Genomic DNA, 25,852 nt, shown 5'->3' with positions numbered 1-25,852 from the left:
AAGTTAAAAGCCACTTGGGATAAATTCTATGAAAAAAAGCAAGGTAAGTATTTGGTTAGACATGCAATGCAAATATAAATCTGCCATGTAAGGGGAATGAAGATGATTTGTGCTTGGTACAGACAACTAAATGCTTTCCCTGAGGTTCCTTTTCAAATACTCAGCGACCTCTTCCAGAAACATAAATTCAAGCTCCATATAGGTGGACTACTCATGTCTGGTGCTCTTTACTCCTATTATTATATATTCCCTTAGCAGACATCTTATGTAGGATTCAAACCTGCCGGCCTCTGGGTGTTATTTCACACCTTTGAGATTCTCAAGAGAAGTGATTATGTCACAGGAATTCACAACAGTACTAGCAGCTGTTCATGTGCTGTAAAGTTGTGTACATCTAGGCAGACAATGTGCTTCCTTCTTGAAACAACCTGTTTAAAAAAGGAGCATGAATCGCTGCAATGAAAGGTTTCATGGCACTCTACCCTAGTGAACACAACCCTGCTTCAAGGGTTTAGGCTTCTTTGACCCAAATGTTTTTGATATGGTTAACACTGGCACATTGTATCTTTTTTATTATACTGTTTATATTTTGATATTTTCTAAATGTAATAATAAAAATGACTGAACACAGAAGCAAAAATGACAAGACAGAAGTGAAGTTCTGATCTGCCTTAGTACACAGGACATTCCCAGCCACATATTGTCATGGGTTGGCTGCAACGTTTTTGGTCATTTGCTCCAAAGACAAGGTGTGAAACCAATGAGAACCACTAAAATCGGCTGCAGAAACCCTCAAAAAAGTTGTGTGTGTGTTTGTGTAACAACAGATATGTGAGCATATGACAAAAAGAGAAAGTTCCTGTTAGTGCACATGTATTGGTGTGTAGGCATGCGAATGAGTCTCAGAGTACTTGTGCATGTGTCTATGTGAGTATGTGTCTGTGTGTCTGCTTGCGTACGTGTATCTGTGTGTACTATGTGTGTATCTTTCTGTGCATCTATGTGAGAGTATGTGTGTGAATGTATCTCGGTTTGTGTGGGATTTCTTACAGCTTCAGGCCAGTTCCTTAGCTCTGTGGGCAAGGAGATGCATGGTTTGACACCCTGTCCCTGTGAGGTCCATCCCTGCTCATCAAGACTGAGGACGGCATGATAGCAGGACTTTAGCCCCGCCCTGGTCCCACCAGCTATGGGCTGGATGGCACACAGTGGTCTCCATTCTCTTCTGTGGCCTGGGCCTTGTGCAAAGCAGCCTGTATTCGGAAATGTGTCCTGGACTCCATGGAGTAGTTCTTATAATTTTGCCTGATAACAGAAATAATAAAAAAACAACAACACAATATGTGTCATTTTCCACGTTTCTGTTACTTTTTCACGATATTTCAGTTTTACAAGTACAACTATACATTTACCAGAGTAACACGGAGAACATGGATTCAGTATCAATCTGATTATATTTCACTAACCATATATATACACACACACACACACACACACACACACACACAGATGAGCCAAAACATTATGACCGCCTGCCTAATATGCTGTTGGTCCTCTGTGTGCTGCCAAAACATTAGCAGCAGATCCTTCAAGTCCTGTAAGTTATGAGGTGGAGCCGCCCTGGATCGGACTTGTCGGTCCAGCACATCCCACAGATGCTCAATCAGATTGAGATCTGGAGAAATTGGAGGCCAGAGCAACACCTCAAACACTTCATCATGTTCCTCAAACCAATTCCCAAACAATGTATGCAGTGGGCAGTGGGCAGGGCGCATTATCCTGCTGCAAGAGGCCACTGCCATCAGGGAATACCATTGCCATGAAGGGGGATACCTGGTCTGCAACAATGTTTAGGTAGGTGGCATGTGTCAAATTGACGTCCACATGAATGGACGGGTTTCCCAGCAGAACATTGCCCAGAGCATCACACTCGCTCCACTGGCTTGTTGTCTTCCCACAGTGCATCCTGGTGCCCTCAGTTCCCTAGGTAGACAACATACACATACACGGCCATCCACGTGATCGAAAAGAAAACGGGACTCATCGGACCAGGCGACCCTCTTCCACTGCTCTAAGGTCCAGTTCCGATGCCGGCGTGCCCATTGTAGCCGCTTTCAACGGTGTACAGGGCTCATCATGGGCACTCTTACCGGTCTGCGGCTATGCAGCCCCATACACAGCAGGGTGCAATGCACTGTGTGTTGTGACACCATAAGCATCATTAAAATTTTCTGTGACGTGTGCCACAGCAGACCTTCTGTCGGTTCGGACTAGACGGGATAGCCTTCATTGCCCTCGCGCATCGATGAGCCTTGGGTGCCTAACACCCTGTCGATGGTTTGTGGTTTGTCCCTCCTTGGACCACTGTCAGTAGGTACTCACCACTGCTGACGGGGAGCACCCCATAAGCCTTGCCGTTTCAGAGATGCTCTGACCCAGTTGTCTGGCCATAACAATTTGGCCCTTGTCAAAGTTGCTCAGGTCTTTACTCCTGCCCATTTTGCCTGCATCCAACACGTTGACTACGAGAACTGATTGTTCGCTTACCATCTAATCTACCCAGACCTTGACATGTGCCCTTGTTTGGAGATGATCAATGTTATTCAGTTCACCTGTGAGTGGTCATAATGTTTTCACTCATCAGTGTATATATATATAGATAGTGTACATATATATGTAGATAGTGTACTTGAATACATATATATGTATGTATATGTATGTATACATATATATATATATATGTATATATATATATATCTCACTTCATATCAGTGTGACTGTGCCTTGCTCTGTCTCACTGCATGTGACAGTGCAGTGACATGTGACACACACTGACTTGCAATGAGACAGAGCAAGGCATAGCCAAAGTTTTACACAGTGTAGTGGGACAGAGTGAGACACAGTGACATGCAGTGAGACAGGGTGAGAGGTATGAGAGAGAGAGTGAGGTACACTGTAGTGAGATGCAGCGGGGCTTGCTCTCTGTGTGTGTAGCCTCACTCACTTGGCTGCCTCCAGCAGTCTGACAGCCTCTTCGTTCCTTCCTTGCTCCAGGCACAGCAGCCCATGTTCCAGCAGAGCATTGGGCACTAAGTAGTGATCATACTTGATCTGTGTTTCACTGCAGGAAGGAAAAATATCACACACCACAATCAGGAGGTTAGTGACAGAGACAAGAGGGTGGTGTCAATGTCTGCTCACTAGCTGCAGAGATAAAAAGGGTGAGAACAAGGCTGTTGTGGAACAGTATCAGTAATGCACCTGTATCATTAGCTTTGATGTATAGACATTGGGGCAGCAGTGCAGCATAGTGGTAAGGAGCAGAACTCATAACCAAAAGGTTGCTGGTTTCATTCCCTACTGGGCCACTCCTGTTGTACCCTCGGTCAAGGTACTTAACCTAGAATTGCCTCGTAAATATCCAGCTGTATAAATGGGTAACGTAAAAATTTTTAACCTATGTAAGTCATTCTGGAAAAGAGCATCTGCTAAATTCCAATGATGTAATGTAATGTAACGATGGAAAATGTACAGCTGTTAATTAAACGGAGCAGGTGCTTCTCATAATGGAGGTGCACTCACTTGCACACAACCAGGGTAAAGTAGTGTTCAGCCTCCTCCTTGTGACCCAGGTGCTTCAGACAAAGGCCCTTCAGTAGGCTCACCAGACACTGGTCATCTATGGAGAACTCTGTTTCTGAGGGAGACAGGGTAGAAGCTGTTCATCTATGGAGAACTCTAGAAGACTAGAAGACCGTACACTCCCTCAACAAAAGTCACAGCTTGTAAACATGTGAAACAGGTGAGCAGCAATGCCTATCTATTAAGGCATACAAATTAGTTTTTCATTCAGGACTTTAGCAAAACAAAGTAAAAGAAAAAAAAAAACCAGAGGCCCTCCTGGGTCCGATCATGATCATTACTTGGGTTTTGCTCCAGTTTTTTCTGGACCTCGTCCAGGGTCTTCAGCATCCCTTCAGTCAGGTCTCTGTGTTTCCCAATCACCGTGTACCCATTCCAGATGTACATCATCTCCTGCAGCACATAAGAGACACAGTGACCCAATGAAATCCCTGCTAAATTATCTGCTGATGCACACCAGGTCAAGGTATTTGCTTGGTAAATACGTAGCACCACAAAATGGCATAAACTAATAAAAATGAATATATCTGATTCCCAGTGGAAATACAGTAATTCAACCCGAATTATAAAACACTCGTCTAGTTCTGACTTCAGCGCATTCTAAACAGACTTGCTCTTTCAAAGGAAATGTCTTTAGCCATATGACAGCACATTCTCCTCTCCCGGGCAAGAACTGACCAGAGCTGGGGCAGGAAGGGGCAGGGGATTCTCTGCTAGGTAGCGGCGGGCTTTTCGAATGGCAAACTTCTCCGTAGGCAGAGACTTCCCTGCTATCTTCTGCTTCAGTCCAGGAACCTGTCTACAGCAAACACAAAATCAAGGACATCTGCTCATATCGAGAATGATCGCTCAGACAGAAATGCAAGCATAACGTTATATTGAGAAGTGTTCTTGGTGACCCGGTGTGTCCCTTGAAGGGGTGCCTACCTGAACAGTGCCACCTCGCTCTCCCCAAAAGGTGTGCACTCCTCCCTGCTGAGCATGCTGAGGTAGGCTCCCTTCATATACGCATATGTGGCCTAAGGTAGAAGCACATGTGAGCCTGTTGTGTCAGAGCCTCTTCTCAGAGGGTATGCACATACATACCTGGGTTCAGCCCAGTGATCATTACACTACATTACATTCATTTAGCAGACACTCTTACCCAGAGCAACCTCCAGAGCAATAGAGCATACTTAATAATATGACTTTATTGTCCACAAATGTGGAAATTTGTCTTTGGCTCCACAGGTAGTTGTTAATAACACAGACACAATAAATACAATAAAACACAGTTAATAAATAGTACACATACATGAAACAGACCGCAGTATAAATAAATATGGATTCCATATGAGTGGCCTATTGTGAGTTAAGCAATGTTATTGCACTTGGTATGAATGATTTCTTGTATCCATTCAAGTTAAATGAGCAACAGTGTCAGACCGGGCTAATAATACTCCCTGACCAATGAGTGTGAGCATAACACTATTCAAGCCATACCACAAGTTGACTTGTGCAATCTGATTACGCAACAGAAGCCAAGTAACCTACCATACATCAGTCACTAGTATACAGAATCCAAAATACATCGCAATACCACACGTAAAATACACAGCAAGTACTAGAGGTAGCGGGTGTTAGGGGGTGGGGACTGAGGTGGAACCGAGATGCAGTCTGAAGAGATGGGTCCTCAGCATGCATAGGAAGATGGCCAGTGATTCCGCTGTCCTGACCCCCGTGGGGGGTGTATTCCAGTACTGAGGGACCAGTACAGACAGGGATTGTGTCTGAGATTGTGTATGACAAATAGCTCATATGCTAGGAACACATCACCCCAGTGTAGGAGCAGCTCTCTGATGAAGTGCCATCTGTAAAGTGATGATTGCTGGAAGGGACTTGCTTTACTTTGCTGTAAATTTTGCAATAATTGTGTTGTCTCTTACAGCCATTTTTATGTGTTGAAATTACCAGAAGAAAATCAGTCTATAAACTTGCTGGATCATCCTTACTTCGATTAATGTCAGCACAACCAATTTCAATTTACAGATGATGAGTCAGCAATAGCAGCCAATATATAATCTACATACACACAACAAATAAGTGCTATGTTCTACTAGTTCCACTGTTGGTAATTACTTATCATGAGCTGTGCATGCTGTTGTAACCGAGCATGTATACAACGTCACATAAATGCAGTCAGTAAGGCTGACAAGAACACAGCAATTCTACACCTTATTCTGTGAACACCATGCATATAATCAGATAAATAAAAAACACAGAGTACATTTCATGCAACTGCATGAGTATGACATAATGACCACTGACAGCAGTCCAGACGTTTCATGATACATTATGATTTAGGTTACATTATGAGGTACACTGCCTGCTAGCTGTACATCATATATGTCATAACTGTGTCACATGACCCAGACATCTACATACACGTGAATAAGCCCATCATAAACTATACCCGACTACTTAAGAACAACCTGTTTAGATTCTCCCTGATCATTGACCTGCGTCCAGTTGGTGTATATTATTGCCCATTTATTTATCCTCCGATTTCAATCTTGGTCCGAGCCACTACCTTTCGTGGCAACAAAATATTATGAATTCTTTAAATATGTAGCTCTAATGATATTAATTACACCAGTCAATGCTGTCTGTCTACAGCATAAGGAACAATCTCATGAGCTCAAAAGCTCAACATCAGCTGTTGTAATTTGTGCATTTGGGATCTATGAAGGATGTCATGGTGCATCGTAAGCAAGCAAGATTACTGGGACACTGATGCCCTGTGAGGGATAGTTGAATGGACAGCATTACCAGATAGTCACAAGTATAAGCTAGAGAACATATGCTAATGCCAGTATTTGTAAGCCTCATGAAGCACTATTAAAGGTGGCCTGTATGCTGGAACTGGTTTAGACCAGTGCCCTGTCATCTTGCAACAAAAATGTCATGCATGAGTGTGTGACATCAGACATGCTTTAACACTTAGGACCAGATATACTGAACAATTTACCAAAAGTCTGCAAAAACATGGGTGGGATTTACCAAGCAGTCATAATGGGGAAATTCACAACTATGAGCTGTTTCTTGGGGATAGTGTCACTGTGTCTTTGTTTTCAACATATATATACAATTCTTTGCATGTATATACATAACCAGGATAAATAAAGTAAAATTGGTATGGGATTTTGGAACTGTTATTGAATATTCTGCTGAATTCACTAAATTTAAGAGCCAGCCCAATATTTCCATTTACTTTACACAATTTGTGAAAAAAAAAACTTCAATGCTTACTTTGTGAGTGCAATGTATAGTTATACAAACTGAGCACCACAATCTTCAATTTTTTCAACTGTAGCAACAATAAAGCATAAACGTCAACTCCTGTCTCATCATAATTCAGTATATGTACATGTCTGTGTGATACTAAGCAAAGTTATTGCCCACAAATACTGTATCAAATGTTTAAACCTGCCTTTAAATGTGCCTTTTGTTTATGTATGAATTTTATTCAATACCAATATTGTACATGGAAAAAAATGAGATACTATAATGATTAGTGTGCTGACTTATTTGGTGGATTTGTTGTGTCCAGGAAGTGTCCTTACTATTTTTTCAGAGCTGTGTGAACTGTGCAAATATCAAGTTGTCAGTTAGCAGATGACAGATAACTCGACATTATTGCATGTTTTACTCACATGTGTGGTATACTTAATCCAAAATTATTCCATACAATGTGATAAAAAAATAATGATGACATGATAAAGGCTACTGTCATCAAATAAGTTACAGGCCACCATAAATTATACAAACTATACCCCCATCGAGTTTCACGTTTAAGTTCGGCCATTGTACTGTATGTACTTCACTTGACCTGTTGGTACCTCTTAGCCTTTTTTAACATGTGACACCGTGACCGTATTTCTTCTGTGTTCTTTCCCTACACTGCTTTTGTAGTAGAAGTCATGTTCCTCAATAGTGAGTCTCTGATTATTGCGTTTCCTCTGTTTTGTCAGCGGTACTCGCAGGCAACACCATTTTTTACACAACAGCATTCGAAGTCCACCTCTCAAATTTCAACAGTTACAAACCTCTATTTTTGTAACATCTGTGAGTGTGACGTCTGCCGCTAAGTATGACAAAAGGGTGTTCCTGTAGAGCAACTCTGTAATTACCTGCCTTGCACAATGAGTCTTAGCAAATTGGGCATTAGCTTCTCATTGATGGTGAAGATAATGAACCCACATGTTTGCCCCGGGTCTATCACCTTAGTAAAGACACTCATGTGGGATTGCTGGCTGTGTAGCACAGCCTGTGTAATTTATATCAAAACACATCCTGTGTATGCGTTCTATCCTTTGTGAATGCTTTATGCAATTGTTATGTTGCGTTCATGTAGGCCACATAAGCTTTATAAGGTTGCACTTGATGTACAATGAGAATAAATCACAGACTATGTGCAAAGCACACTATGAGTGCATTTACACACCTTGGACCAGGCGTTCTCCTTGCTCAATAAGTCAGCATAGAAGTACGCCATCTTCCAGTGTCTCTTATAAGTGAAACACCACATCAGCTCCCAGTAGCACATATGGTGGAACTGCTTCCAGTGCTGCTGGGCTTCACAGCACTCTTCAAAACGACCAATGGCCTGGGAGAGATAGACACACAAACATTCGTGCACACACACGTAAACAGACATGTACACAAACACACACATACACACAGAAACACGAACTTTAAACTCTTCAGAAAAGAAAACAATGTGAACAAGCATATCCATATATTTATTCAATTCAAATAAAACCTCAGCAAATAGCCACATGGAATAGCATGGCAAGCATTTAATGGTAAGCTGTGGACATGCAAACATACACACAGATATAGGCGCACACACTCACACACACATAGGCACACACACACACACACACACACACACACACGCACACACACACACACATACACATACACACACATTCACAGCTACAAATCTGCTTCCTCAAAGAAATGGATGAAGCCCTCAAAGCATTGATTATATGTACGATATGTACAACAACCATGAAATAATTCCTCCCCATCAGAAACTCACAGCATCAAGGTTTCCTTTGATCTCCTCAATCCGCCCAGCAAAGAACAAGAAGATCGCTCCCTGGAAAAAAACCAGCTCATGAACATTAAGCTGTCAGCTTGTGTCTTCTTTTTCTGAGAAGAAATATGCTAAAATATGTTGTGTACATGATGAGATTAAACACTATTCTTCTTGTTCACATTCTGGATATTCAGACCCCCTTTACCTTAGGATACTGCTTAAGATAGGGCTGCAGTAGCTTTTCTGCATCCTCCACATCCCCTTCGCCTGTACCTGCACAGACGACAGAGGAAGAGACTTCTAGCAGGGGGCTGTCAGCGTGTCACTGGCATTCTCCATGTTTGCAGTCAGATGACACTAATTCCAATATTAAGGTATGGGGTGTATAAAAGAGCTGTGCATTCACCTGTGCCCATTTACACAGGGGTGCAGTGCTGTAACAGCAATATGATAGTATAACATAGAGGTATATGATACAATTTACAAGCCATCCCATCGCAGCTATGACTCATGTGGTCTGAAACATAGCATAGCATAGCAAGGTCAGCCAGGCCCAGCTGTGTCATACCCAGGATGAAGCTCATGAAGGTGTGGTAGCAGAGCAGCAGCATGTTGCAGAGGAAGGCCCTGAATGTGTGTGTGGAGGAGCCCTCCTGCAGCTGCTGTAGGCCAAACTCCTGAAAAAATAAACAAACAAAAAAAACACAAAAGCCTGTCAGAACTCAGCCTCCGACTCACACTCACTGAGACTGCACTGTCCCTCTGAGCAGGCAGTAGTATTGGGGACGCCTCACCTTGTTGCCAGAAAACCCGACAAACTCCAACAACCTGAGGATACGGGTGGGCAGCATGGACAGCATCTGAGGACAGAGACAGAGGTGGAATGAGAGAAGGATTCTGGGACTTCACAGACACTGGCCACTTTTTCAACATGTTTTTACCAAGAAAAATGTGGAGGCACAGTCATAAGCTAAAGCTTGAACAACATATGTTGACAAAGCTAATCAGATGTGTTGTAGTAGACTGAACTAATCAGAAAGAGTGTTCTGCATTCTTTTCTTTTTACCCATGTGGTAAATCACCGCTTTTTGAACTTAATGCATTCAGCCATAACTGATTTTATATCCTGTGTTTTTACTTTCATCTCTTCCATCCAAGTTTTGAATGCCAGCGGTTACGAATTATGAACATCCAACATTAGAGACAGGCATAAGGGTAAAGAATGTTTCAGTGTGTCACTGCCTATTAGACATGTTCTTACTCACTTGGATAAGACAGGTGCTGCTGCCAATATGAAGTCATTCCAAATATTTCAAAGAACATGTACGCTTTTAGTATAACATTTAAGTAAAGTCAAAGAGCAGGTACACACGAGGAAGTATGTTGAAAATACTGTATGAGGGGTTTGTTAAAAATGAATCCTGGTTAATTCCCTGGCAAATAAATAACACTTACAGAACTGTATCTATTGAAATTTTGAACAATGTAACCTTTACAATTGTTATGGCAGTATAAATGGGATGGTGAATATGATGCATGTGTTACATTATGCTAAAAAATGTGTCCACTCTTAAGACAGACAGAAAGTCCCATAATAGGCAGATGCTAAAGCATGCAGGGCTGCAATGTGCTTCACATGGATGCAGTACAGCACACAGGGGAGATACTATAAACTGGGACAGTTTAATGATTTACTAATCTCATTTAGCTAAATCACCCCATTACACATTTTAAGGTCAGCAGGTTTGCACATCGGTAATTGACGGCGGCGATCATTTATGAATGGCACTTTGTTCGTGGAAAAAAAAATGTGATAGTAACTACTCAGAGAATACTTGTTCTACAGTATCTAGACAGCATGACAGATTATGCCCACTAGATTGAAGGCTCCCACTCCGAGCTTGACCCCTCCTTCAAAGTGGCTGTGACTGTCCCCTTGGACGTAGCCCGCTGACTGCAAGACAGTATGGAGCTCCCTGAAACACAGAGATAAAACCTGGCTTTAGCTCAGGATCATGGCACTGCAAGGCAGAGGTGAAGGAAAGGGCACTTTGTGTGGTGCTGCTTACTTGTACGTCTGGTAACTGTTCCTCACTTTAATTCCTCCTTTGATGAAACTAATCATGTTTTCATCCTAAAAAAGACAGTTTAGCCAGTTTAGTGATATAAATGAAATAAGTGTGAGTTTGCTTGGTTCTACTGATAACTGATTCAACAATCAATGTTGATTCAAATCCTGTCAAAGCTCTTTGTAAAAAACATATGAGCCTGTGGCTGTAATAATTTCAAGAGAAGTCAGGCAATGCACTTCTGTGGTATCAGCTACAACTGGCATCAACACAGAAAGACCAGTAATAGCTGTATAGGTGTTTTACCTGCAGAAATGTGAGCGCTGCCCTCTGCAGGAGACACTCTGCATAGCACACCTCAGCATGCAGCTCCTCTGAGGTGAGAATTATAGCACAGTTACCTTCCGACACCATGAAACTACAACTGGAAGCTGCACAATAGATCTACAAACAAGAACCATATTCTCAAATTATACTTGTTATATTTAACAGCCAACACATAAATATGGCATACATTGAGAAAATACAATACAAATTAGCAGTGGCGACTTCACCCAAGAAATGCACAAATGTGCAACCAGCAAGCTAACGAAGAATGAAGTATCTATCTGTCTGAAGTGTACTGACCTTCAGTGTAATTTTTGTTGCCCATGCTGTTGAAGGAGGACTTCTTGCGAAACCTGAAAGAGAAAAGATCCTCATCACTGTGAGCAATCCACAAACAGACTGCCAGATCTCCTTGTGGGGGCTCCTACTCTAAGTATACCAGCTAAGGCAGCTACACAGGTAGACATGGCTAGATGTATGAATGTGTTTGATGTTGCTGGGAGAAAAGGGCAAGCTTATTAAAAACCCCAGAGAAGAAGCAACCACCCAACTGCCTCGGTTAGATAGCACCTTCTCTGAACTATCACTTCCTGCTCTGAGCTCATGTGTCCGCATATGAAACCTGCATGCATATTCAAAGGCTCAGATACACCAGAAAGATAGGCTGAAAAATGCAGCAAATAAATCTCCCAAAAACATGCTCGGCTGGTTGAAATAAATTAGCATTTTGTCTGAATGAAAAAAGTGCTGATCTTGCAGTTCTGCTGAAGGGAAATGTTTCATCGAGAAAGCAAAGGTGTCAAAGGCACGAAAAAAAGCAGCTGTGATGATCTTAAATGTTCCTAAGCCTTAAGGAGTGTCAGTGGTGTGAGCAATACCCTGCCACCACTGCCTACCCTTCTCCAATAAAATTCTCATTAGTCTTTAGGGAATAGGTAGGTAGGGTGTTCATGGAAATGTTTCCAACAGTATGAATAAACCATCTCATGTCCAAGCATTCGCATAAACAAGATGATTTTTTTTTACAACAAATATATTTCTGAGATATCTGCTCCTAAAAATATTCTTTTGTATATGTTACATCTTGTATTAGTTGCCAGTAATTGTGCAGTCACTGAAGAGCACTTACAATGCCTTTGTTAACAGAGGTTTTAAAATTCGTTTAAACAAAACCGAAGTGAAATAGTAAAGTTTGACGTGAAAAAGTAAAATTTGACAGATTGAGTCTGCTTTTGAATTTATATAATCAAGATGTTTTGCCTGGAAGATTAATCTCTTGGATGTAAAATCTGTTGGACAGGAGATGAAATTTTGAGACATTTCAGGAATCAAACCAGTTTTTAACAGCCATTAATCACATTTTATAAGTGACACATTAAACATAAGCTGTGTTATCTGTTGTTAAGAGTTAAATCTGTGAGGAGTCTACAATTGGAATGATTTGTGAGACTATTGCATTTTTCCAAATTTAGCCTCAGTTACATTAACAAATATAATCTGCTATACTTAAAAGAGAACGCGCCATGGGAGCAGATGCAGCCCAACCCACATTCCACAGAGCAGGAAATGAAGCGAGGAGGGTCTAATTGATTTAAACAGGGTCATGTGAACAGTGGGCCTAGCGAGAACAGACAGCCGCCCATGTGACCCGCCCTGGGCCTATACCACCCTGAGGGCTGCGGGGACATGGCAGGGACAGGCAGGGAGTACGTCCCTTGCAGAGGGTTTTCACATGCGTCCTCCACTCCGCGCTGTTGCGTGGGGCTATGAAATTCCACTATAGAGCGAGATTTGATGTGACTCCCTGATGTCTGGACTATGATACAACCAGCACGTGAAGCAGACCAAGGAAGAGGGCAGACATACTCTCAAAACGTCTTCCACAACTGAAATTCTATTTTTTAAGGATACACACAATTCTCTTTTCTCGACTGTTTAACTTCATTCTGATTTCTACACTACTGCACGTATTAACCCTTTCGCATGTACGGTCACACTGGTGTGATTAGCCTTTTCGCACGTACGGTCAAACCAGTGTGATTAGAGCACTAGACTGGCAAAATTCTAGCTAACGTTAGCTTTGAGGAAACAGTGATTTAATGTTACAAAGTACAGCAAATGCAGCGGTGAAAACTATGAGAAGCTTAATAACGCTAATGAAAACATAACACACCATGTAACATAACACGTGCACCGCATAGCACAAAATAAGTCATGTGGGTTAATCCTGTTATAAACATCTCAACGTTAAATCAATGCAGCTAATAAAAGGCATCGACATGTGTGGACGGTTAAAATAGAATTAAGGGGACAAGAAGAAGAGTGAGTCTGTACCGCTGGCAAACTGCCTGGGCATCTTTCATGGTGTTTCCAGCAGCTAGTATGTCCTCAGGGTCAAAAGTCATCATCGCCCGCATCTCAAGGATGGTGGCATATGTGAGGGCGTGGTACATGCTGTCTTTGGTTCTGTGAGGCAAAACGAAAGGAACAATATTTTGGCATTTATTCACATAATGTTGAGTTTGTGCCAAAATTAGCTTTTGACACAGCAGAAAATTAACCAGGCCAATGTTTAATTAATGAATACAGCAAAACAAAACAGTAAAAAAAAACAGTAAGAATGCAATTCCCCATCATTCTGCTTTTGCCATTTTATTCTTCTAATTTCAATGACCTGTTACAAGAATGCAGCGTAGAGGGTTTTGGCTGTTCTGCATTTCTTCATCCCAGAACCTTTCTGCAACATCCCGGCAGATCCCTCAGTCAGGCACAATTCCTAAACTCTGCTGCATTCCAGAATGTCACACTGCAGGTCAAACATTCCAGGAGCGCTAGCCCAACTGGCTGCCTGCCGTTTCCACCACGAGCCGAAGCGGGGCATGGAGCAGAAAAGAGAAGTGTACACTGTGTGTGTTGTGTGTCTCCATGTCTCACATTCCAATTCCATTGACAAAGGAAAGAGACTCATGCCACTGTTTAAAAGAGGGGGCAGGGCAAAAGTCCCACAAGGTTTGTTACACGACGGAGACTTTAACAACATCTTCTGTATCCTTTGCCTGAATCCTGAAAATTGAAATTACTAGCAAGACACTAGCTGTATTCTCCTAGGACAATAAATAGTCAATGGCTACAAACCTGTTATCAGATATGAAAACTGTCAATGACCTATCGACAAGTATTATTCGTATGGAAATCAAAAATGTATAATAGTAAATACAAAATGAAACATGAGTGAACAGGTGAAACTTATTCTGTTATTTATCAGAATGACACACAATTATCTGAACTTAGTGTTTTCCACACCAAAGATCTTTACACATATAAAAAAGGCTAAGTCAATATAGGGAAACTCCCAGGGGAAAAAGCAGTTTATGGTCAAAAACAAGCTATGAATTGAGCTGTTTGTCCCTGTTGTTGTCCTCTGTTGTGGAGACCGACCAGGCTGGGTGGTGTGACAGCCCTGAACTCCTGACCGTAACGTAATCACCGTCATGGGTAAATCTAATCAAATATCCTGCAAGGCACAGCACCTTGAAAAGAGTTAAGCGAGCTATACTGATAACATGCATGAATCCTTTGTGTATAGTTTGCATAAGATGGCCTGTTTAATTGAGGAGGGCTGCGTAAAACCCTAAAATGGAATGACAAAGGTCAAACAGAAAGTAAGATGACACTCATTACAGTGGAATGTGCAGGATTCAGACTCATATATTTAAACATGGATTAATAAGTAAAGCTCAGGGACCTTATGTCGACTGCTCCTTGTCAGAGTCCTTTATGAAATCAATTACAGCTTCTGGAATGAAGTAGGTCTTTATAGTGATTAACGTGATGGGCAAGTGGATTCGTGACTTTAATGTAAACTGATTGAATTACTTAAACGTAATTGCCAAAATACTACCGACTATGCATTGAGCACAAGATTTTCTACTTAAACTATAATGAGAGTACTGTAACAATAATAGTGATAACAACACGTGCCTGTTACCTGTAATACCTGATACTGATGCAGTACCTCTGATGTTTAATCTCATTTTCATTTGGACATATGACATTCTGTAGTGCTAACATGACATACAGATCCACCAATCTCTGTGCTTGTTCTTTGTTCATCAGGTGTCTGTGGAGGAGGGAATAATTCCACCCAGTTCTCAATCTCATTGTACAGTCAGTTCATCCCTTACCTTTTATAGCAGACCATAAGATTAACACCTTCACTCATTCAGTGATGCCAGGAATAGGGCGAGTCACACCTTGCCTGTTTGCACATTTCAAGAGTCTGTTGTAGAGCAAATACCTGAGTCATATTTCACAACTGGCCACGCTTGTCATCTGAATTCAGTTCACCACCTTTCCACATGCTGTATGCCACCCATAAACTCACATTCACAGCAAAAACTAGGCTCCTTACCAAACTCAGTATAAAATAAGTTGCTATTTTCTGGGCCTTTTGTTCATTTACAATGTTCACGGTTCATTACTGTCAGTCTTTTTTGAGGAAGTCAGCATATTCCGCTGGGCCTAATCAAATAGCAGTGACCACGCACAATGCCAGATTGTTCTGGAGAGATGAAAGAACGAGCCACAACAATATTACTAAGCATATCCACGGTCATGTACAGGATCTCTACTTCTTATGGTATAAGCACAAACAAAGCTCGGCCACTGTGTGTGTGTTACAGAGAGCCTCCACAACCTGGCCATGCTGAATGAGTCACTGCATCAACGAGGCGTGAGAGCGGAAGGGACGGATATACTCTGCTCTGTCAGGGATAAAGGACACAGCTTACAATTTTTCTCTCTCTCGCTCTCTCTCTTTCCCAAACAACTTCCATTACTGAACCAAACCATACAAAATGGCAGCAGTGCCCTCCTCCTCCCACACCAGGGTAAAAGGAAAATTCAGAACCTGAGTATGCTTACAGGTTTTGCTTCACAAACCACAAATTTAGAAAACAATGAAAGACATTGAAAGGCATGTAAATGCCAGAGCTCCAGGCCAAGCGCCTGAGTCCGCCTGCCCTCACAGCTGAGTACCTCTCTATTACTGTGGCACTGTTGCTCTCAAAGAGCTTTGGCGTGGATTAGTGCTCAGGGAAAACCTCCACACGAAGGCAGCGGACCTCAGTGGGTGGGGTGACCGGAGATTTGAAAAGATTACTCTCCTTAATTTCATACGTGGGCTAACATGCAAGGCAAAGTCAGATTTGTACAGAGAATGAACCAAAAGAAAGATTAAGGCCAATGGTTTAGTTGTGCACAGGGAGAAGGGATATGAAATGTGAGATAGAGGGAGGGGGTTCTGAGAAATGAGGGCATGGGAGTGGTGAAAAGGGAAGAGATTCATAGGTTTTAGAGGGTCATGAAAACAAAGGACAGAATGAAAAAGAAAGAAAAGGAGCCCCGATGCAGATATGAGAACATTGTTTAAATGAGAACACAGAAGAGGAGGGGGACAAGGAATTAGATTACGGTCCGGGACAACCCAAAATGGGGCCAACAATGTTGCCAGTGATCTCACCTGCACCGGAGTCTAGATAGAGCCTCCTCAAAGTCATTGTGCAGGAACAGGTCCAGGGCTGCCATGCAGTCGTCAAGGGCAACAGAAAGGTCTGACTTCTGTGACCTGAGGTCCAGGGAGAGCGAGAGAGACAGAAAGAGAGACAATGCATGTCTCACATTCCAGCAACTGACCATTGCCTTGAAGAATAAGACACAGATCAAACCAGTTCTCTATTAATGATCAGGAGATATTTCTTGGATTTTGCTGTGTCCTTCTCCAGGTGACTGTGGTAGTCATGAACAAAATCAGCTGAAAACCTATTAAGTTAATCGTTATTCACTATGTAAAATGTGGGAAAAATTTTAAAACTGCTCTGTCTCAATACCGTAGATTAGTGTGTTGCCATGAGTGTTTACTTGAAAGCATGCACAAAACAATACAACAACACCCTAAATGAGTGCTAAATTAGACAGAAAGACAAAATGAAATAGTACTTCAGGATTCTTCCACAAAAAGCCACATCTGTTTCTGCACAAAAACAGCAGCATGTAAAATACAAATGAGACGACAGCTTAGTGCTGTAGTATCTCCCATGATACTCCCAATTTTGGCAGCTAAAATAACCTCTAAATGTTCTGTTCAGTCCTTGTAATGTCCCCCTTCACCACCTACTCCAAATAGGCCTCCCGTTTCTCACAGAAACCACAGCCCAGCCATCCACTGACTTCATCGCCTCACTCGCATTTCAAATCCCTTGCTATACCACCAATTCCCACTCCCCTCCCTTTCAAAACTAATGTATCTTGGGCTCAAAGCTTACATTTCTTATGTACCATGAGACTTCACCATTTTAATATTACTTCTTCAGGAATAATCTATGAATATGCCATTTGGCATTATATTTCACTATCACCATTTTCAACATTCCTATTGTATCAATATATTGATACCCTTCACAAAACAGAACTAATATAAAGTGTAGGTTAGCGTAAAACATGTAATTACATATGTTGTGTGAGTGTACTCCCCATTAAAAAACACCATTGCTGTAGCTGACTTGACATTTCAAATAATAAGAAGCATTTTGGCATTGGCTTGGAGTATCTATATGCCTGCATCCATATTATTTTACATAATGGCTAAAAGTGAAATCAAATGTATTTAATGAAGTTCCATCTTATTACACAAACATTTCAATATCTGAACAGAATAAATGGATTTAAATTTCCAGTACTTTAATGATTAAAATTCCAGGAGCGTGTCTTGATGGAACAGTACACAGCGTGGGAGAGTACACAGCATGTACTCATAACAGCTCTAAACACTTTTATCAATAAAAGCAGCAAGTTGAAGGAGCTTCTGTATTTTCGAAACAAGTTAAACCAAGGCCTACTGAGCATGCTCTAGCCCACAACACACAGAGCCGAGGAGAATTATTGCAAAAAGGGTGACTTAATGACAGCAATCTCTTTACATTCCAGCACATTTGCCACACAGAGACACTCTTTATGCTATGCCAAGAAGTACAGCTCAATGGAAGGGGGGTAGCGAGTATAAGAAATGTCTTACTTGCAAAACCTGTGAATTTCAAATGATTCCATTTCAGATCATATTGCCCGAGAACCTTGTGTTCCCTGTGCCTGCCCCCCACCCTCAAAAACACAAGCTCCGCTCTGCCTTCAACGACTAATGACACAGCAATGGCATTAACATTCAGTGTGCATCCGAGTGCAAGCCCTGAAACAGAGCTAACGTTAAGTATGTAAGCATGAAACAGAGAAGAGATAAAACTGTGGATTCACTGGCAGGCCCGAGCTGGCTGATCCATGGCCTGTTGGATCAGGGGGGAGCGCATGTGTCAAGCGCACCTCATGTTAGCTCAACAAATTACACAGGAGAGAGGGCACAGGCGTCAGGTCGCAGCTGAGGGACAGAGCCCTCCCTCCGGTCCATTTGCTCATAACAGGCCGCCACATTTCCACAGTCGTGGACGAGAAAGTGCACAATCATCACACATACAGTCCATTCACATTTTCTTCCTCCCATCTGCCACTGTGTGTTCTATTAAAGGTTCCATTTTGCAACCACTTTCAGGACAGCAGCAACTTTATGAAAATTTGATATTTCTTATTGAGTTAAAAATTCTTGATGACGCACAACAGCACAAAATGGCAAATGACATGCCTGTTACTACATAGATGGCTGGTTCACCGGTTTATAATGGCACACTGATTGCTGACTGGTGTCAGTGCAAGAGAAGCTTATGATAAGCACAAACTTCACCCTTGGCACAGCATTGTTTTGATGTCACGACAGCCAGCACAAAACATCTCTAAATGCCTTACATTATAATAAAAGAATGAGAAGAGTACATGCACAATAAAATTCCAGCCTTTTAAACACACTGTAAGGGAGAGCAAGGGCAGAGCAGGCTATGCATTATGAAAAAAATAATTAATAGAAGTCAGCAGCTGTGAAGACTGATTTCTCAGAAGAGCAATTTGTTCAGCAAAGATCATTACTCCCCTCCCCTTATGATGTGCATGTGCATGCACACACTAATCACTCCAGAAAGAGAAAACATACTGCACACAACCAGATCCACGGACAAGTTTTCATTAAATAAAAGTTTCCAAAATGGATACTGCGTAGCAGATCGGCAAGCTTTCCCCCACGCAGCTCCCCATTCACAGGAAAAAAACACATATTAAAGCAATAATGCAGTCTGCTTTATACTGCAAATGTATTTCACACTACCCCAGCGCATTATTTCCAAATGTGTCTGGTTGTCCCTGACTTTCAGTGTGAAAGGCTATTCTTTTCAGACAGCACAGTCAGAACTGCCCAGAGGTAACAGAACCATGAGCACAGAGAAAGAGAGAGAGAGAGAGAGCGAGTGAGAGAAAGACAGACAAACTCATCTCCCACATTCCACACAGACATGCAGCCCCAGTGGCCCCTTCAGTCCCCTTACCCGTTCGACAGAGTTTCTGCTTCCCCTGACATTTTCATCTGGTAACGCGTTAGAGAGACAGAGAGAGAGAAAGAGAGAGAGAGAGAGAGAGAGAGAGAAAGAGCAGAGGATTCACAGAGCAGCACAGGCCCTTCCAGCAGCGCAGTACGCCTTTCCCCAGGCAGCAACAGCAGCAGCACCAGCAGCAGCAGCAGCAGTAGCAGCAGACAGGAGAGAGGGGAGGAGGAATACAGCCCTAATAAGATTGGGATGACTATCACACACTGGGAAACTAAGCATTCTACCTCCCCCTCACTCCTAGCCTCCTCAAACATACACGCTCGGTCCCTCACACTCCTCCTCCGCCTCCTCCTCCTCCTGCGCTCCCTCCTCTTCCCATCACTGCGCTCATGCTATACGCTGCAGTCTCCTCTCTGATTGGGCAGAGCACCAGCAGGGCTGGCTGTATTTCCCAGGACTCCAGCCAAATGCTAAAAAAAAAAAAAAAAAAAAAAATCTCCGAAACACTCAGCACTGGTTACTGGCTCCTGGAGCAATGCATCAACTGATGAAGCTCCCTGTCTCCATATGGAGTTCACGCCCGACACAAAACAAACTGCCCACAAACATGAATTAATAAAACAAACACTCCGTTCCTGCGCTGCAAGCGCTCTGAATGAGATGCAGTGAAGGCCCTGTGGCATGAACAGGTACAGTCCTGTTGTTCTGTTTCAGCTTTCACTGCAGTGACTCAGGTTTCCCCCCACTGCAGCCGCAAAACAGTAACGACGCCCAGTCACAGAGCTGCATTAATACGGAGTAAATCAGCTGTGGGTCATTCTATTCAACCGGCGCTCTCTGAAAAATGACATAAAAACATAGCTCTAATGGCAGGGCAAAACCAACAGCTTCTAAGAATCAGAGAACCCTTGAGTTACCACACATCACGAGAGAGGTGGACAAAATCAACAAAATGTGGACATTTTCCCCAAAAGAGGATAGCAGAACGCAGTGGTGTGGATATGCTTGTCAAAATGCATTTCTCATATAATATCCTGTAGTAGTGATTGTTCAGCTTGACATATCCTAGCATATCATCAATGTGAGGCACTCGAAGGCTTGATTTCATTTGTACAGTCACTCAACCATAAACCACCAAAAATAAAACCTAACTACCACACAAAGGCACAGTCCTCTAGCAGGGACAATCTAACTGCTCTTCCTGTAACAATTGCAAAACAGTGTTGCGACATACTGTAAATATCCCTAGAATCCCGCTGACTACATTCTGCATTCACATTCAGAGGGAATTGACAAATACACTTTCTGCCAATGTTGTTGTAACCATCAGATGAGTTAAACAGCTAGAAAACAGGTGTAGATTCTGGTGATGCACTGTTTTACGAGTGTTGTGAATATTTAATGTTTCATGCCAAAATGACGTGTAGCCTATGCAGATGATGAAACAGATATAACGTATGAGCAGGAAAAACACAGTAGATGAGGACATGTCGCTTACTTCAACTAAACACATACAATCAAAATAAAAGAAAACAAACAGTAATAACAGACAGCCAGCTTTAAATATCTTATTGCTAACTTTTATAGCCCATATGTATTTGAGTAATCACCTCAGGATCTGTAATGACTCACTGTATTTGCTCTCTGAAAGCAAAATTTTGCGTAAATTTACATGTTTCAAAACAGACTTATTGGGCTGGAAGAATATCCAATGGATGAATATCAAAGCATATTTAAGCTATGAGGATAAAAGCTTAGCAGATACGATAGAACGCATAAACACAAGGCTAAACACTCAGAAGACACAAAGCATTCCTGAAGATAGGTTAACATATGAGTATTTGATTAAGAACTAATTTAACCCCTTTACAGTTAAATTGTCATTTGTACAAATTATTCCAAATCTCCCTGAACCATTTCCAATGAATCCAACATCATTCGAAAACTAGGAAATGTACAAAACACACATTATTTTTTTCCAGTCACAGCCCACATACTCTGCAGAAGGAAGTGGAGTACCCCAAGAAACCACCAATCATGCAGCGAAAAAGAAACCCCCGCAGCACCACGGGATGATGATGCACCTTAAACCGGCCGAGCTGATTACACTCTGCCTCTGTGTTCCAGCGCTGGCTGTGACTTGGGAGGAAAATGATGTTCAACTGTTCGGGGAGCCCGATCTTACACAGCCTTGGTTAAGCTGGCGGGTCATTCGAACGGAATCTACTTCTGCTGGCTTGGCCATACCGTTCAAAGGCCAGCTTTTGGTAATGCCAGCTGAGGGCCTGGTGAAGCTGCTGGCTTAGTGCACACATATTGGTCTCCTCTCTGCTCCCTGGGCCTTTTGATGACTTTATCAGCAGGGAGATAAACCCCAGAAAGGGTTGCTGTGTGAATTATTGATACTGTGAACAGCAGGAAGGAGTAATGCTGTTGCCCCCCTCTGGCCACAGGCATCATTAACCTCCCTTCACCAACAAGTCAACACCTGCATCCCCTCACTTTGACATGAGCATGTCTGCGTTTAATGCAGTTTTTCTTCGTGATTCTTGTCCACGTCTGTCCCATCTGCTTTTTGACACTGAAAGTGACTTACAGTGAACACTAAAGATAACAGGTATGTCCTCCAGGGTACACAAAGATGGGACAGCAGCATCCGGTTTTGTGTCTTCCAGCAATGTTTGTGCTTTACTAAATAAACAAAGTACAACAGAAACTGAATATTTATCACCGCAAAGCTATGTTTGACACCTGGAGAGAGAGACTTACGTGGATGAGGGGGCTGTGGTTTTGGGTTCATCGCTGTTGTCTGGTAACTGTAACCTGAAACAGAAGAGGGAAACTGAGGCTCCCTTTTGGAAAGATACTGAAGGAGGACGATTTTATGGTTCTCTCTCAGTAATACAGCACCATGATCTGGGTGATGTCCTGCCACAGATATGTATGGCAATATACACAACAATGGTTTATATAAAGGAATGGAGGACACATCAGTACTCATTGAGTCTGCTTCCATATTTAAATTTATCATAGTGGGAACTTAGAAATGAATACTTCACAATATAGAATCCACTTCATTCACATTTTCATATATTTTATATATTTAAGATTTCATATTTTTTAAACTTCATTGATTAATTCATATCATTTATTAAACAGAATCCTTCCACGGAATACTAAATTGTCCTTAGCCAGTTTCTTTTCTGCCTTATGAAAGCAGTTGATTCTAATACTTCTTACAGATATTGGCCATTTTTATTATGGCAACAAAAAAAAAGTATTATCAATGAATCCTGAGTAAGAATAGTGCTTATACACTCACATTACTTCTTTCGTGACATTTCCCTAAGCGTTGACGCGATGACAGAGATGTGGACGCATGCATGTCTAATGGGTTCAGCACTGAGTGTAACAAACTAGGAATCTTTAAGCCACCATATCCGATCCCCGCAGGCACATACAGCTCAATACTTGCATCGTGCGCGAGACACCACCTACAGATCTCTGCCTTGCGCTGGCAAGACAGTCATGAGACGAAATGCTTTCAGCCACGTGTGGGCACAATTTTGAAAAAATCATTTAAATATATATTTGCTTCGTTTTAATCTAAAAATCAGTGTTATTGCTCCAAATGCTTTGTCATTTTCAAGGCTCCCTATTTGATGATTAAAGCTGATTATGTTACCAGGAAGATGACATGCCTGAAAACATTAATGCTTCGATACAACATTAATTGCAAAACTGCAGGAACGTTGTGCTTTATGAATGTTATCCTTCCTTTATGCACCAAGTACAAGCGCCGGTCAGTTTTCATATTAGTCTTGCATTTAAAATAAGCGGAACCCGGTAAAAACAGTAATTAATTTGCTGAAGTTAAGAGGTAGGGAAATTTGACATGTCAAATCATAAGAAAGGACATAAAGTATATATAAGTATATGAATACTAAAGCCCCACACAAACATCCTATACAAATGTACCAGTATGCCTTAATGTACTAGGGTACAATAGTCGCGTCGCAAAGGATGATCTGATCAAGGCAAAACAGCTTACCTTTTGCTGTCATTTCTTTTAAGGCTGAGTCTCCAGGCAGCGATGAAACTCATTCCACAGTACGACACTGGGCAACGACACAACTGTGGAATACCCAGTAAAATTACGACGCAGCGTCTCAATTTCTCAACATGCGTGTAGACCAGCGTGACCAAATTACAATATCCTTAACTCCGTCTGACATAGGTGGATACTTCTCTCTGTTCCTGAAAGAATGAGGCGTGTGAGTTTTTCGGCACAATAGTGAGATCTTTTTTTAAATGTGATGGAATGTCTTCTTCAAACCATCACTAGGTCTTAGTGCCCTCCGTTATCAGTGTCCGTTCAAGTCAATAGCACTTAAAAACTGTAGTATACAACATATGACATCACGTGATTTATACAGACACTTCCATGTATTTCTTTTAAATGTCAATTCTCATGACTCGAACTATCCCGCATTACTCAATCATATGGTCATGACGTTGTGGCAAACTACTTTCAATTTTATTTCTTTCTTCCTTTCTTTGCATAACTACACGATATTAACTATACCGTTTTTTGTTCAAATTTAACGAAATTCCCCGAAAATTCCACTCATGTCGTCATGTAAGTCGACCCTTACTCATTAGTTGCACCCTAAGAGTAACCACTAACACAGGTTCTTCTTGTTCTACAATCTAACAATGAAATGCTACTTGAAATGTCATTTCAAACAACAAAAAAAAAACACACTCCATCTCCAACTGCATCAAATAAAGTGTAAATTTTACAATACCAATTTGACAGTCAATGACACAGAGCACAAGATGTTGAGTTTTTTTTATATTTATTATCCTTTGTTTTTAATTACATGTTATACTCAGCATATTTAAACAATGACTCCCATTGGGGGGAATATATTTGAAGTTAAAAAAAAAATAATAATAAAATAAAATTAGCCAGATTTTAAAAAGTCTATATAGATATAGCCTACATACATCAGTGGTTTTGATTTAATGAGTGAAGTCTATACATGTTACATGAGCAATAGTAACAGAGACACTTTAAATACAAGACGAGCTGAGGAAAGAGGCCAAAAAGAGCAGTAGTTCCTGGATGGAGCATGGACTGTATTTACAAAGTGCAGATGTCTTTGGGGGGGGTAACATTAGAGCTTCACAGGCCTGACCCAGGAATTTATTGAGTATCATGCTTAGCTACTGAATCCCACTATCCTGATGAAAAGTATAGAGATCAAGAAGTATGTTTTCTTTTTTTTTTTTTTTACTGTGCATTGGCAAGAAAATTGTCCACATTCAGATTAGATCAATTAAACATGACTGGCCATTCCCTTGTAGAAACTCTCTGCCAACAACGGACTTCAGTTGTGTCCTAACCAGTGAGTGATCGGTTCAAACTACTGCCCCCGCCCCCCAAAAAAAAAAAAAAAATCTCTGACATATCTGCTGCTTTTTAAAATTTTCATTTAAATATTTTTTAATGCGCTTGTTCAAAGGTTACCATTTCTCATTGTTCCTCCACTACCACCTCCACAAGATAAGAGGACACTGAAAAATCCAAAGGTGACTGGAGCTCATAAGCCAGCAGCACAACCTTCGTGCAAATGACAAAGGATACGTTTCACAGTCACTTGAGACTTCAAAGGTAGTCACTCGCCATGGAAGCACCCTTATTCAAATACCAAACAGACCTACCACATTTTGAGAGCTTTACGAGGTTAGCAGGAGCAGCAGAATAAAACTGCTTCAACTGGAATCCGCTGCTGTACTCAAATGGGATTTCATGTGCGGAAAACTGGGCGTCTACAGCATGGCATTTGCAATAAGGCATAGATCAAGATAATCAAACCTCTACAAAGAGGTAAAACAAATGGGTGTCAGTTTGTTGGCTATAAAGTCACACAAACACATGTTTTAACCTTGGAACTGAGAACTAAATGACATGCCCCCAGAAAGTAAAACGGGAGGAAAAGACATCCGTGTTACTCTGTGAACACGTTTCTGGAAACACGGCAGTATTCACCCTTTAACTCCTGAATCAATAGTTTTATCATTAATAACCATACATTCAGTTATCCTAAACTAAAATTAAGCTACACATCATATAAGACTTATTGCAAATGACAACCAAATAAAAAATATACTGCATTTCATTGTCTTCACAAATTTAAATAGAGTAGCAAGTCTCTTCCCAAATATTATTTAAAGTGTCCAACATTTTT

General features: G+C 41.6%; 1 protein-coding gene across 1 annotated transcript; it reads right to left on the bottom strand.

Annotated features, from left to right (window-relative positions):
* Nucleotides 1-809: 809 nt before the first annotated feature.
* On the bottom strand, nt 810-19,684 carry ttc39a (tetratricopeptide repeat domain 39A). Its single transcript, XM_036521407.1, has 19 exons — nt 19,599-19,684; nt 16,643-16,747; nt 13,456-13,587; nt 12,231-12,255; nt 11,422-11,461; nt 11,101-11,168; nt 10,795-10,859; nt 10,602-10,701; nt 9,520-9,585; nt 9,294-9,402; nt 8,931-8,998; nt 8,726-8,785; nt 8,126-8,287; nt 4,570-4,661; nt 4,321-4,441; nt 3,924-4,035; nt 3,583-3,697; nt 3,005-3,121; nt 810-1,305 (listed from the first exon to the last, which is right to left on the bottom strand). Exons 1-19 carry the CDS (start codon nt 19,634-19,636, stop codon nt 1,188-1,190), a joined length of 1,713 nt encoding a protein of 570 aa, XP_036377300.1. The 5' UTR covers nt 19,637-19,684; the 3' UTR covers nt 810-1,187.
* Nucleotides 19,685-25,852: the final 6,168 nt, after the last annotated feature.

This window comes from Megalops cyprinoides, chromosome 2 (assembly GCF_013368585.1).
Source record: "Megalops cyprinoides isolate fMegCyp1 chromosome 2, fMegCyp1.pri, whole genome shotgun sequence".
Classification (NCBI taxonomy): domain Eukaryota; kingdom Metazoa; phylum Chordata; class Actinopteri; order Elopiformes; family Megalopidae; genus Megalops; species Megalops cyprinoides.
Note: the sequence above shows the minus strand (reverse complement) of the source record. Positions and strands in the feature narration are given on the sequence as shown.